Here is a 15,272-nt window from a genome sequence, read left to right on the forward strand (position 1 = left end):
CCTTATAGATGTGTTAACCTCTCATGCTGGGGATATCTTAGCCACCTTCCCTAATTCTGCCCTGGAAACCTGCCTTGACTCATAGGTATTTCTCACTGGTGTAGTCCCTTTACTTTACTGCCCATTTTCTCACCAAACACAGGTGAATCTGCGATAGTGAATATATAGATGTATCAATAAGAGGAAATCTATGAATTCCATCTTTGTAGAGCGGTTCCTTTAATGGGGTGTCGTTCATGTATATTAATTAAGTGTTATGTAATCAAAAAATCAATTCAGTCTGTTAAAGTAAGAAATTATTATATAACAATGGGTGGTTAATTAAAATATTTGCATGAATTGAAACATGCAGAGTTGTTCTACAAACGCAAAGATTTTTACAGGCCAGAATTCAAATCCTCGATTCTCCATGTGAATGATATATTTATGTGTATGTGTTCAGTATTAATATCTGTCGCCATTAATTCTTAATATAGTGTATCCCAGCAATGTATGTATAACTACAGATAATATAATTATTATTCATATATATAGAATAAAATCAATTACCACTTGTTGACACAAATATTCAGCGGAATGCAAACAAAACTATTAAAGTGTCTTACCTGTTTATGTGTAAGAGGTAGTAGAGAGAGGAGCGCTACCGTCCCCTGGGAAGGTCTGCACGATGAGTGACTGTTTCTCTTCCTTCGAACCTACAGTCCTCTGGGGGGTAGTTCTGTCACGCAACATTGTAAGGGGTAGACTTATAACGCTAGCCACGAATGCGTATATATGCTTCTAGTTAATATCCTTATTGATAATTCTGACTAAAGTGTATTTGCGGTTACACGAAAGGAGAATAATTTTTTGTTTCATCATTCCTTTGATGAAGTTTTGAATGCTGTGCTTTGACTAATTATCGAAACAATTTCATAAAACCAATTCTTTATAATTGTTGAAAAAATTAAAGATCTTTCAGCTTTCCCCGACTGGCTTAGGTTAAACAAAACCCCGATACAAGTGTTAATCTGGTGTATGCCAGATAATAACATCCAGAGTCTTGCAGGTTTAGTGAGAACCCTGAAAATGACTGGAAAGGGAAGGAAGTTGTGGTTTGCCAAAGTGCCAAATGTGTCGTGTTGTTGGGAATAATGATGGTGCTGATAATATATATCTGGCAGGTACTGGGGTACCTGCTAGAAAATATAATAAACAAAATTATAGTCTGTTATATTTTCTGATGCATGGAAGAGAAACTCGTTTAGATGGGGACATTTTAATTATAATGTGCATATAATTAATTATAAAATAAATATTGTAATTACAATTATAATAGTCTTAGTAGTTGATAAATTCTAAATACATATTGCAGGTAGTAAATACAGTAAAGTAACTATGTATATAAAGAACCAATAGACAACAAGAACATTGTTATGCAAATGTGTGAATACAACAGCATGCAGTAGTCTTTAATTAAGATAAGCAAGTTCCAGTGGATACCTTCTAGTGTTAACGACAGGCAAGATCAGCAGTGTAGTGCAAACTAAGACTGTGCAGGCTTTGTCGAAAGTCAATATGGAATGTTTAATTTACTGCAGTATATTATGCACCCCATACCCATCCAGTGTTCAGTAGTGAGGGCATACAAGAGGGATGTAATGGATTCAGTTTTCGGATTCTAATTTGATTTAGCTTAGCTGTTTACAGTAATGATGAACCATTGTATATACAACTTTGGGATGCTTGGTTAAGATATGTTTACAACTTTGGCATGCTTGGTTAGGATATATTTACAACTTTGGGATACTTGGTTAAGATATGCTTACAACTTTGGCATGCTTGGTTAAGATATATTTACAACTTTGGGATACTTGGTTAGGATATATTTACAACTTTGGAATGCTTGGTTAAGATATGCTTACAACTTTGGCATGCTTGGTTAGGATATATTTACAACTTTGGTATGCTTGGTTAGGATATATTTACAACTTTGGCATGGTTGGTTACGATATGTTTACATTTTTATCATGCATGATAAACACGATATATATAATATATGCGAACAAGCTTAAATGGTCCCCAAGCATATATGCAACTGAATATATCACAAGATTGTCACTTGCTTAGCTAAACGAACTATAGAGTTCAATTCCTGAACCTATTATGTGTCTCTGTAACCTTGTTGTTGTTGTTTTAGACTTAGCTACTCGGGGCAAAAAGTTCCAAGTAGCAGAGGCTATGGTGAGCCCGTAGCTAGTGGACTTACCTGACACAGTAAATGTGTTCTCTGTAATCCTTCCCACAGGATGAGTATGGGGGTGCACAGTAAACCACGACTCCCACAATGAGCATGGGGTGCACAGTAAACCACGACTCCCACAATGAGCATGGGGTGCACAGTAAACCACGACTCCCACAATGAGCATGGGGTGCACAGTAAACCACGACTCCCACAATGAGCATGGGGTGCACAGTAAACCACGACTCCCACGATGAGCATGGGGTGCACAGTAAACCACGACTCCCACAATAAGCATGGGGTACACAGTAAACCACGACTCCCACAATGAGCATGGGGTGCACAGTAAACCACGACTCCCACAATGAGTTTGGGGTGCACGGTAAACTATCCGCCCCTAGTGGGAACACTGAAAAGCTGTGCGTCACGGCTGTGCGTCATGTGGGACTTCTGCGCGGGAAACTCTCCCCGTCCACCTGTAGTGCAATATGGGACGGGAACAGCTGGTGAAAAGTTAACAGCGCCTGTCTTAGTATTTTCACTCGGCCCACTTTGCTAGTGAACGTCCCTACTCTCAGCTTCCTCCCTTTAACTCCTCCTCTCACATTGACGGCTTCCTACCTAACGCTCAGCTTCCTTCCCTCACATTATTTACACATTACACATTATTTACACTGTACATATATATGATACACTGAACAGAGGAAGATACACAGGTAAGACACTGATGTGTCAATGAATATTCCTATAGAACCGTCTTCCTCTCCTCAGTCCATCTCTATTGAGACGTCTTCCTTCTGTAGTTCCTTCCCTGACCCACCCAGTAGAGACGGTTACACTTGCCCTTCTGCTACTACTGTTTAGCTGCTCCTTATGACAACATTTGTCAACTGCGTGAGAATCAGCTGTGTATACTTGTTCGCGTTTTCAGTTCTCACATTGAAATATATTAGTATCCTAAATCAATAAATAATTTATATTTTCTTAATGTTTATATACATATTGTAATATATGTTGATGGAACTCGAATCCAAAGAGCTTGATTTGTGATGTGGTGATGTTTAATCTTCAATGTAATATGGGACTTTTCCTCGATTTACACCTGGAGGGAATACAAAATAAGATTGCAGTTGTCGACACACAAAAAAAATCACATTAACGTGATGTATCAATTAGAAAATCAATAGGAGACATGTAGGAGGATTCGAACCTATGCGCTGGGTACTCCCAGACAAACGCTCTAGAGCCAGGCGTGTGAAACATGTGGTTCAGACAGCCTGCAGTTGCAGGCTGTCTGTTTTTTTGCAGTTCAACCACTGCAAAAATTGTTATTAAAAAGAGGTGTAAAACCTCATGACAAAACTAAAAATTACTGAATAGTTGTAAATAAATGTTCGTTTTGAACTGTTGTAATTTTTGTACAATGTATTTGTTGTTGTTGTTGCATATACGTCTATGTTGCCGTTTAAAATTTCGTTTTTTTCTTTTGTTAAATTACTTCATTACTTTGCATTCATGAATATGGCTAGCCGCTAAACAATTTGTATGCACATTGTATGTTTTTAAGTTTAAATAATACAAATATTCTGCATTAATTATTATTAAATGACTTCAATTAATTGTCGTGTGAAAATGTGCCCTCATGACAACACAAATTTTACCCATATGGCTCTTGGGGGACTCTTAAGTTTGACATGCCTGCTCTAGACCACTATACTATGACATTGTAAAAAGCATTGCAACCTGGGACTCAACTGAATCCTTTAGGGTTTCTAAGGCTTCCACTGAAGCCTAATAAGAGCCGTCCTTTTCATGACTCCTACTGATTTTATCAATAAAATCTTCAGTAAAAACAAATGCGAAATAATTTTTTTGTGTGATTTTGAACTCCTTATTTATTGTTTATACAAGACAGTACAATATATGTACATTGTACCTTTTTGTCTGCACGTTATGTCAAGAACGCGGTGAACACTTTTTTCTTTTTTTTTCACGTGGGTGGGTAGAGACGTAGACGGCTTGTGACCTATAAGCAGGCTTAGAGCTGTCCCTGCCCCATAGCTCATGGTAATCCTTACCCTACTACTTTTCCCTAGAACACGATGCGTGCCAATCGGCTAAAAAAAAGGGTGCTCCATTGGTGCCTAGTCAATCCTTCCTGCTCGAACCCAGACGATATCGGTGGCGAGACGTGAGAGTGTGCTACCACTGCTCCACAGACATCATATGTATTTACTCAGTTTCCTACTAAACTGAAACAGATTTTTCTAGACGATTACAATTGGCTGTGACAAAACCAGTTTGCAAAATTGCAAGTAGTGCAGACATGCAATCCAACGGCTTGATCTCATGTGCATTGCTTAAATATTGACGGTAACACGTGTCTAATAGCAGAGATCTCATTTATACCAATGTTATTTACCAGATTAAAAATACATAAATGCGCAATGCTTCCACTCTTGTATTTCGATTCAAGATATAATGATATTCTTTATATATACCCAACAAATAAAACTTACAAATAAATACATCAATATAATAATAATACATCAATATTCAGCTTCAGATAGACAATGTTAACATCAGCAATAAAAATGATGGAAAGTTCCTTGGCCTATATGTATAGACAAGAGACTCAACTTCAGCACCCACAAACAGCGCATAACCAAGAAAGTCTGAAAAACGGTTGGTATACTCTCTGAAATCAGATATTATGTTCCTAACTCTGCTCTCCTCTCATTATACTACGTGCTAATTTATCCGTATCTTACATATAGTAACTGTGCGTGGGGTTCAACCACTGCAAACTACCTCAAGCCCATAGTCACGCAGCAAAAATCTGCTATCAGAACAATAACAAACTCTGCTTTCAGACAATACTCAGCCCGCTTGTTTAAATCCCTAAACATGCTAAACATAAACTCACCCCACACATTCTCTTCTACCATTTACATTTACAAAACCATGTTCTTAAATGCAAATCCTGATCTCAAAACTCTTCCTTGACAGATGTAATAGAACCCATTATCACCACGCCATAAATAAATACTGTATATCTTTGATATTCCCAGAGTCAAACTAAATCTGTGTAGGCACTCTATGCAAATAAAGGGACTATAAATAGATAAAATAAATAAATAAAGAAGACATATATAAACGAAAGTAAAATTAATGAAGCGAATTATAAAGAAATGGACTAAATAAAGACAGCATGATGTTAGGAGAGAAAGTAAATGAGCCCATGCGAAGATAATTGTGGGAGAAACGATCTCTCTCTCTCTATCTTCTTCCCTACCTCATGTTTTTCCCTCCCATCTTCATGGGCAGTAGACGTCTCCGAGCACCTCAGAGCTACAACAGGATGGAAGAATCCCGTATCTCCCTTGTCCCAAATACCATCTGGTTTATAACTATTATAAACTAAAAAAGGCCTATAGGTGTGAAATTCTGGCGCTACTTATGATATATATATATATATATATATATATATATATATATATATATATATATATATATATATATATATATATATATATATATATATATATATATATATATATATATATATATATATATATAATATGTCGTACCTAGTAGCCAGAACGCACTTCTCAGCCTACTATGCAAGGCCCGATTTGCCTAATAAGCCAAGTTTTCATGAATTAATTGTTTTTCGACTACCTAACCTACCTAACCTAACCTAACCTAACTTTTTCGGCTACCTAACCTAAACTAACTTATAAAGATACGTTAGGTTAGGTTAGGTAGGGTTGGTTAGGTTCGGTCATATATCTACGTTAATTTTAACTACAATTAAATAAAATTGACCTCATACATAATGAAATGGGTAGCTTTATCATTTCATAAGAAAAAAATTAGAGAAAATTTATTAATTCAGGAAAACTTGGCTTATTAGGCAAATCGGGCCTTGCATAGTAGGCTGAGAAGTGCGTTCTGGCTACTAGGTACGACATATATATATATATTAATAAATATGACCGAAAAAGTAAGATTAATAATTCTAACACGAATTTTCTCAATGTTTCTTACATTTTTCTTCACTGTTGATGGTAACTGAAAAATCAATTCTCCAAAATTCATTTTTATTTCTAGTCTGACGCGACACTTGAGCGTGTTTCGTAAAACTTATTACATTTTCAAAGACTTTAGTTTACATACACACAACTATAACTGAACAGAGCTTAAACATCTTCGATTTTTTATACCTGCATTTGAGTGAGGTGATATGTTACAACAGTTTTGGATGAGGTGAAAACAAACTTTCAACACAAGACAGAACACGGTGCAATGGGAATAAATTGGGTAAATTAAAGGGAAGAATGGAAGTAACTGCAAAGGGCCTATTGGCCCATATTTCTTGATGCTTCTATATTGGTGCGGAGTCTTGAAGTGGGTAGAATAGAGTTGTGCATTAATTGGCTGTTGATTGCTGGTGTCGACTTCTTGATGTGTAGTCCCTCGCAGATATCTAGCCGCCTGCTATCGCTGTATCTATCGATGATTTCCGTGTTTTTTGTTAAGACTTCTCTGGTGATGGTCTGGTTATGGGAAGAGATTATATGTTCCTTAATGGAGTCCTGTTGCTTATGCATCGTTAATCGCCTGGAAAGAGATGTTGTTGTCTTGCCTCTATACTGAGTTCTTTGGGGCTTAGAGTCCCCAAGTGGGCATTTTAAGGCATAGACGACGTTGGTCTCTTTTAAAGCGTTCTGCTTTGTGTCTGGAGAGTTTTTCATGAGCAGGTTGGCCGTTTTTTTGGTTTTATAGTAAATCGTCAATTGTATCTTCTGATTTTTTTTTTTTTTTTTGAGATATATACAAGAGTTGTTACATTCTTGTACAGCCACTAGTACGCGTAGCGTTTCGGGCAAGTCCTTAATCCTATGGTCCCTGGAATACGATCCCCGCCGCGAAGAATCGTTTTTTCATCCAAGTACACATTTTACTGTTGCGTTAAACAGAGGCTACAGTTAAGGAATTGCGCCCAGTAAATCCTCCCCGGCCAGGATACGAACCCATGACATAGCGCTCGCGGAACGCCAGGCGAGTGTCTTACCACTACACCACGGAGACTGTAGAATTTGTATGTAGATTTTTGTCTGTAGGGATAACGTTTCTATTAACAATATCTTTTAGGACCCTTTCCTCCGTTTTATGAGCTGTGGAAAAGAAGTTCCTGTAAAATAGCCTAATAGGGGGTACAGGTGTTGTGTTAGTTGTTGACTTTTTGATGTGTAGTGCCTCGCTTATGTCAAGCCGCCTGCTTTCGCCGTACCTATCGATGATTTCTGTGTTGTTTGTTAAGATTTCTCTGGTGATGGTCTGGTTGTGAGAAGAGATTATGTGTTCCTTGATGGCTCCCTGTTGCTTATGCATTGTTAGTCGCCTAGAAAGAGACGTTGTTGTCTTGCCTATATATAGAGTTCAGTATATATTCAGACCGTCCATTCCGTGGACAGGGGTAATGAACTGAGACAGGCCGTCACACCAGAACGTTAGACACTCCTCGGATATGAACTGCACGGAGAGTCAAACCCAGAAAAACCAACAGACGAGCAACTCGAAGCAACTATCCCCAAAGAGGCAAGAACCAAAGAGAACCAACCCCCGCGGATCAGGCAATGAACCACTGGAGAACAATCTGAATAGAGCCGAATCGTTGAACCCCGAGCGACCCGAACCCTCCGAAGCGACAACCAAACCACCGCAAACTCCCACACTATGCTGTGAGCTTAACGAAAGGGCAGATCCCTCCACTCCTGGCCGGCCTGGTGAGCACTGATTACAAGCCCCAGGCGAGACACGAAGTGTCCGTGAACACATCGAGCGAGGGGCTCTGGTAGGCGCCAAGACACTGAACCCCGAAAAACCCGAAGAGAAAGCCCGCGACGCACCAACCAACGCAAGGCTTCGGAGGCCGAACCCAGCGATTGCGTGAATATGCGAGGTGCCAGATTCAAGCCAAAAGGAAGGCAATGAAACCAGTAAGCCTGACGCCCCACCACTAAACCTAACCAGTCCCTGAACCCCGGATAAATGGGAACGTGCCAATAAATGTCCCTGAGGTCCAGGGACACCATCCATGCACCTGGCTCCAACAGAAGCCGGACCTGAGATCTAGTGGTCATGCAAAAAGAGTTACAAGTCCAGAATGAACCACAGATCTGCACAGTCCTGTTTCAGCACTGGAAACAGGCAGGAAATTCACCTGAGGGACAGGATCGTTTCGCCCACGCCCAAGAGCACCAACTCCAAGATGACCCGACGGAGCGCAGGGAAAGAAGTCTGCCCTGCTACCCCCTGAACCCCCCTAAAGGAGGAGGTGCCCAACACCACCACAGACAACACAAAATGCTCACGAATCGTAGGACAAAACGAGAGCAAACAGCGCGAGCCTCCCTCCCCTTCTGAACCATGAAAGGGCCGATGCCCCTTACGAGAAGCCAGCTGACGAGCAGAGTGATCATTGCATTGACCAGACAACGCCGGTTCAGAAGGAAGTGCTGGCTCAGAAGCTGGCACCAATGACCCACCCCGACCTATGGAACCTCGAGCATTGGCACGACCTTTCCGAGAAGGTTGAGAATGGCCACCCCGAAGAACCAACAAGTCCAACATAGGACGACAACTAGACGAAACTGCCTGCATAAACTGCATGACAGCAGTCTCTGCAAACACAAATGAACAAAACGGCGATGAAAACCTAAGAGCCAGAGCCCAAGCGAATTCCAGAGAGAGAGGGAGCACAGCCTACCGGTACGCAAGGTGGGAAGCAAAGAACAGAGACACTGCCCCCTTGAGAATCTGTGCAAACTGCTTCAGAAGTGCGGCTGACGCCCGAGCCGGCGAGGCCAGCGCATCAGACGAAGGCCTGACATTCATGACCCCCCTTCCTTCTCAAGCCAATCCGAAGACAGCTCGAAAAGGAAAAGAAGCGCAAGATTGAAATCAAATGCTCACGGGCGCGCAAATCCTCAGCAACCAAAGACACCGAAAGGGTGGGAATCTGCACGTGCAGCTGTACAAAGCCAACATTCCTAGGAAGCACAGGGGCGAACAAGCACACATTAAAGCGCTCAAACTCGCCCCCACCCCAGATAAACTGGCAGAACAGTAGAAGTTTCCCGCCATTCAAACGTGCGGGTCTGACAAAACCCATGCCATGCCCCCAACGAAAAGAATGGGCAGACTGCCAGCCAGGAAGACTCCGGAACCTCCGTCCAGAGGCACCCTAAGCGCATGCAGCCCCGGTACACTTATTACACCTGGCCACCTCACCATTAAGTCGCAGAGAACACCACTAAGATAAAACACTGCTGAGCAATCGAGGCCAAAGTTGACGATCGCCCTAGATTGCATTAGCCAACGAAATGGAGTTGCTAAGTAGTCAGTGTGGAGGGGCCAGTACTCCCCCTCCCCCTCCTGGGAGAGGGGAAGGCTGCGCGGACAAGCGGCATGGCAGGGAGGTGTGATGTTTGCTTATTTCCTTGGGATTTAGGGAATTTCTGCTTCTCTGTCCAGTTGCAATTTTCTTACCATATAAGGTTTATTATGTTATGCCTACCTTTCTGAGTGCCTAACACCGGGCGATGGCAGATTAGGAGAACCCCCTCCCCCCAGCCAAGGGGGAGTTTCCAGGGGCCATTGCTCCCTGTGCCTCTGAGGGAGCCAGGTTCTGGCTCGTGGTCCCTGGGAGGCAGAACTCCATTGACTAATGCCCTAGTCTAACATATCGCATATTAGCCCTATAGGTCCAGGGACTCGAAGGGGCCCCACAGAAAAGTTCTTAGTGTCAAAACTGCTCATTTTGTCCTTTTGGAAGTCATAGATAGTGTACTTCACATTGCAAACTTTTAGCTTTAATGCATTAGCAAATAATGCATTAGCCAGTTTTGACATTTATTCAGATTTCTACCCAGTCATTCATTCCTCGATCTGAAACTGCTGTTGCTACTTTTGAAGCACAGTATGTTAAGTTGTACAACTATTCATATTTTCATACTGCAAGGTTGTTCCACTTATTTCTTTAATTGCAGAATTAATATTTTCTGCAATTTGTTCAATATCTAATTTGATATAAACCTGTCAATCTTAAGTCATATGTTTTTGTTTTTAACAGTTGTTGGGAGTGGCTATGTCCTGTACCAGTATACTTTCACATTTAGGAGATTATGTTTGCAGAATGTTACATATAAAATACTAATTAAGAAGTGCAGGAAAGTTGTATCTGTAAGATTTTTTTTTTTTTTTTTTTTTTTTGTGATATATACAAGAGTTGTTACATTCTTGTACAGCCACTAGTACGCGTAGCGTTTCGGGCAAGTCCTTAATCCTATGGTCCCTGGAATACGATCCCCTGCCGCGAAGAATCGTTTTTTCATCCAAGTACACATTTTACTGTTGCGTTAAACAGAGGCTACAGTTAAGGAATTGCGCCCAGTAAATCCTCCCCGGCCAGGATACGAACCCATGACATAGCGCTCGCGAAACGCCAGGCGAGTGTCTTACCACTACACCACGGAGACTGCTAATTATGTTAAGTTTTTGGCATGAAAAGTAATAATCTTGGGTGTTTGTATAGGCAGTAAAGACAAATTGCAATACAACCATTTATTTTTGTTGCACATAAGGAGGACAGTGTAACAAAGCTTTATCTCAGTTTATAATACAATCAATCATGAAGGTAACAAACCAAGCATTAGGTCTCAGTTTGCCTCTGGACCATATTTCTTCATACGGTTTTTAACTGAATTAAATACCCATTGATATATCTTAACTTGGTCTTGTTACAATCTCTAAAGCATCTTAAATATGTTATTTCAAGATGAGTTTAAAGCTCAATTAAGATATTTTGCCAGAAAACATTACAATCTAAAATGATTAACCTGAAAACATAGTTCTGACGACACAAAAGCTGCCCATGACTTGTTATAATATAACATTCATTCTCTAACTTAACAATTTACCTTTTTTAAACACAATTATTTCATTATAAATGAACACTGCAAATCTTTTGCACATATCACATTTTATTTATTTGGGTTAAGTAAATGTTTACCCTAGAAAGTATATTTAACAACTTAATATAAGAAAATAAAAATACTAGTTATTCCTTTTAACTTTAGGAATTAAAAACTGGCAACTACTCTTGTAAAAAGAAGGAAGTTAAAAATTTCCTTTAATTGGTCAGATTTACTCTTAATTAGTAACACATTATTTAACAAATGTCAGTGCATCATATTGTTGTCAAATATCTTCCTTGTTGATTTGTTACAACAAACATCAATTAATAAAGAATAGAGCTTCAACAATGACTTTGTTGCACAGTACTCTATAGCCACTGGCATTATGTAACCACAATTGTAAATTCTGATAATACATAGTAGCAGTCTTAACAGTATATATACACAGTACATATGTCAAGAGTAAATACAAGATTTGAAAATAAATTTAAATAGCTTGAAAACTAATTTCCGTTTTTACCCATTTACAAACAATTATACCATTTTACCATTAAAATATATTCAAAGAGATGTTGCAACCTGATATACTGACAAACCATTTTAAAACTAAAAACAAAACAACTAAGATAGCAGATGGAAGCATCACTTCTGTGTTGGTGTAACAGTTATTGAACCCTATTGTCCAAATTCAGTAGCCTCATGTGTTAATTTCTGAGATCTTGAAATGTAACTTGGGTCAGATAAATAGTATAATCCACACTCCTGACTCCAATCCCAGAGATTGTCACATCCTAACAGAATGACTTTAGGGAAAGTTAACTGGCAAGTAAAAAAATTAAAAAATGTCCAAAAATTCAAGAAACCCTTGTCTATCTTGAATATTCCCTTATGGAACATCAAGAATCCTCAGAGAGCAAGACCTAACAAAACTTGCAAAGGTTTCACAAAAATATAAACCTAAGATTGTAAAATAATAACTATAAACCATATAAAAAAATCATAAGCTTCCAAACTCCAAGAAAACCCAAGATCTGTGTAAGAGTAAGACGGGATGATATCTACACATGATTATGAATAAGCGTACTAACTAAAACAAACTATAATTTAAGAATATAAAAAATAAAAATAGCTTTACTACACATCATTTATATTAATATTTATTTACTAATACTACACTGGCAAAATTACCATTCAGGGGATACTACAAATACTGTATCAATAAGCCTGTTTATTTGCTATATAATATTAGGGCACAAGTGACTTAATCAGGACTGTTCACCTTCAAGCAACATTCTACCGAGGCTCACTTTCCATAAATGAGAAAATGAGCCTATGGAATGATGCTCAGCAACAGGGACAGATTCCTGTTCCTATTATGTTACACAAAATTATTAGGGAAGTATGGAAATTTTACTTCTTTGGTGATGATGCTTATCACATGCATAAAATTTTTGGCAGTGGAAAAAATTATGGTCACTGGCACATTACAGCTTTGAACACAAAGTAAAACTGGAATGCATACTGGAATTATACATTTTAAAGAATCCTCCAGCTAAATTATTAATTAAACAGTGCACAAGCTTTTCTGTTATCACAATTGCTTTTGACTGCCAATCACAAGAATTAAAGTATTCAAAAATACTTTTGAACTAAAATATTCAAAATCATTGTAAAGTCACAAATATAAATATCACTTATAAGATCCAGGTCAATGTTCCAAAAAATATTGTTTGAATATTGAGTAACATGACCTAAAAGATCTGTTCTATCTACTCATTCATTACATGTTTCCCTCTAGACTGTTGCCAGTTACAGCAACAGTGGTTAAAGCATAGCAAATTATGCACAACCTTCTGTACGTTTCTTCTTCAAGGCTAACCCGTATTGAAAACACAAATGAAAAGACAACAAATATTTGTTAAAATAATGAAAATATACCTATGAAATGTTTTTTTTTTGTCTTGTTCAGTGTTGTGGCTGACACAAAATGTTTACTAGGCATTACAGTAACCAACCATCTTCACATCTCCAAGTCCTGAAAGCTCAACACTTTGCCTACAGTACTATATGGGGAATTATGAATGCTGGTTTGGTTGTAAAATAAAACAAGTAGTTCATCCATTCTCTCAATCAAGTTAAATGAAAAAGCCATAATCAGCTAAGTTAAACAAAAAAAGATAGAAGAATGAATAGAATAGAATAGATAGAAGAAAAAGCTGAAGAATGATATACACAAAAAATAATAATATTTAATGATAAGAGCAAGTCCCAGTGTGACTTAAGCAGAAATATAAGTTCAAGATATTAATAATCCATGGGAAAGACAATCCTTTCATTCTAGGATAATGCTTTCATAGGTAGCAAAAGCTATCCTGGTAAGAGGATAACTGCAGATCATTGTGAGCTGACAATAATAAAGTACATATTTCATCACTTGTTTAACAAATATTGTTAACATTACAAAGTTTCTAATTTGGTATTCAATACGAGGCACGTGATCATCATATAATGTCTACTGAAAATATAGACAACTAATTAATAACCAGACAGCAATACTACTAATGTCATCAAACTAATACACCTAAAATAAGGGTATACTGGAGGCAACATTCTCCCATTTTCCTAACCATTCACCTTTAATTATTAACAGAGGAATCATGAAAACATCTCAATAATAGCATTACCTATTATGTTTCCTGGCATTCACCACAGCTACAAATGGGTCAAAACAATATGAACTACCAGGTCTTTGTCACAGTTCAAACTGCAGATTTTTTCCATGATTCCATTGCAGGGTTACATAGACACACATACAATACTATCAAGCACAAATGAATTCATCTTCATGTGCAAAAGTGCATAGCATAGATTAAAATTGTAGCAGCAAGGCAATCAAGAGTAAGATATATGTGTAAAGTCTTATCCCAATGAAATGCTAAAACTGACACATCAAGCTCTAAAGAGCCTCAAAGATCAAATTTAAAATGTTAAATTGAAATTTCTTAATTTATAAGACTAATGTGCTTATCAGTCATTACCTGTAACACATCATGTGAGATATTCAACTTTAAACACTCCATAGGAGCCTTGAGAGATGTGAAGGCAGTAGTAATCAACAGTTGGTCATGTTATCCTATCACAACTTTGCATATTGCACAATGGCTACCTGGATGTCACCTACATGTATCTTGTGTTACCACCATCTGGCAAGACAATTCATAATTGTTTACTGAAATTGTTATATTATTGTAAACATGTCATAGTCCCCACAATTAATTTGTGCATGTATATTTATACAAAATATGTATCTTTGTATGTATGGAATCAAACAGTCCCTTAACCAGGGTCTAATTATTTTCAAAGTTTTTGATAATACAGATACTGAAATATTAGTTACTCTTAAAAAAGGGGTAACATATTTACTTCATATACAGCCATATTACAAGTGACCAAAGAGATCCACGTTTACAAATATACTTGAGACCATTTCTTCTGGTTGAAGTTTCTTACCTTCTCCATAGTTATGTCTAAGTGTTTCTTAGTTTTGTCTGAAGATTAAAGAAAATAGATATTCACATCTTGAATAATAAAATCTAGTACGACATTTAGACGCATGCTATCATTGTAAATATCAAGTATGTGATATTAAGATTATTAAAAAACTTCATAAAGAATAACATCAATTGCTAAGCACCCAAAACTAAGTAAAAATTCAAGCTATTTAAATTATAGAAGACCCTCAGGCTTATGTAGCTATAGTAGTGATCGTTGAGCTTAACAAAATGTCCTAGTTAAACGAGATCTATTTGTTAGGGACTTTAAATTTGTTAAGCTGGTCTTCAAGCTCATGAATTTGTCGATCTTTGATGATAAGTTGACGTCTAAGAAGCTTGAGTTCTTCACACTGGGCAGTGTATGCTCTACGTAAGCTGAAAACATAAAAACTGTTAGATATAAATATAATTGTACTGTAACATATTTTATTCTGAAAAATTATAGATGTCATACATAAGAAAATATTGTTGTAACCTAGGAGGGTCTGCACAATGAAAATTGTTAACATGATG

The 15,272-nt window shown here is 38.0% G+C and overlaps 2 protein-coding genes across 3 annotated transcripts in view; one reads left to right on the plus strand and one right to left on the minus strand.

Annotated features, from left to right (window-relative positions):
- The window catches only part of LOC123766240 (uncharacterized), a 208,907-nt gene that overhangs the window by 27,724 nt on the left and 165,911 nt on the right, over window positions 1-15,272 (plus strand). The window lies entirely within an intron of this gene.
- LOC123766245 (coronin-1A) overlaps window positions 10,838-15,272 on the minus strand; it is a 112,364-nt gene continuing 107,929 nt past the window's right edge. Inside the window, exon 13 of one of the 2 annotated variants that reach the window (XM_069321138.1) lies at window positions 10,838-15,149. In XM_069321138.1, the coding sequence (XP_069177239.1) occupies window positions 15,008-15,149 (142 nt within the window). In that variant the 3' untranslated portion in view covers window positions 10,838-15,007. The remainder of the gene's footprint in view (window positions 15,150-15,272) is intronic. The other variant, XM_045755278.2, reaches the window with a different exon arrangement.

Source organism: Procambarus clarkii, chromosome 9 (assembly GCF_040958095.1).
Source record: "Procambarus clarkii isolate CNS0578487 chromosome 9, FALCON_Pclarkii_2.0, whole genome shotgun sequence".
Classification (NCBI taxonomy): Eukaryota; Metazoa; Arthropoda; class Malacostraca; order Decapoda; family Cambaridae; genus Procambarus; species Procambarus clarkii.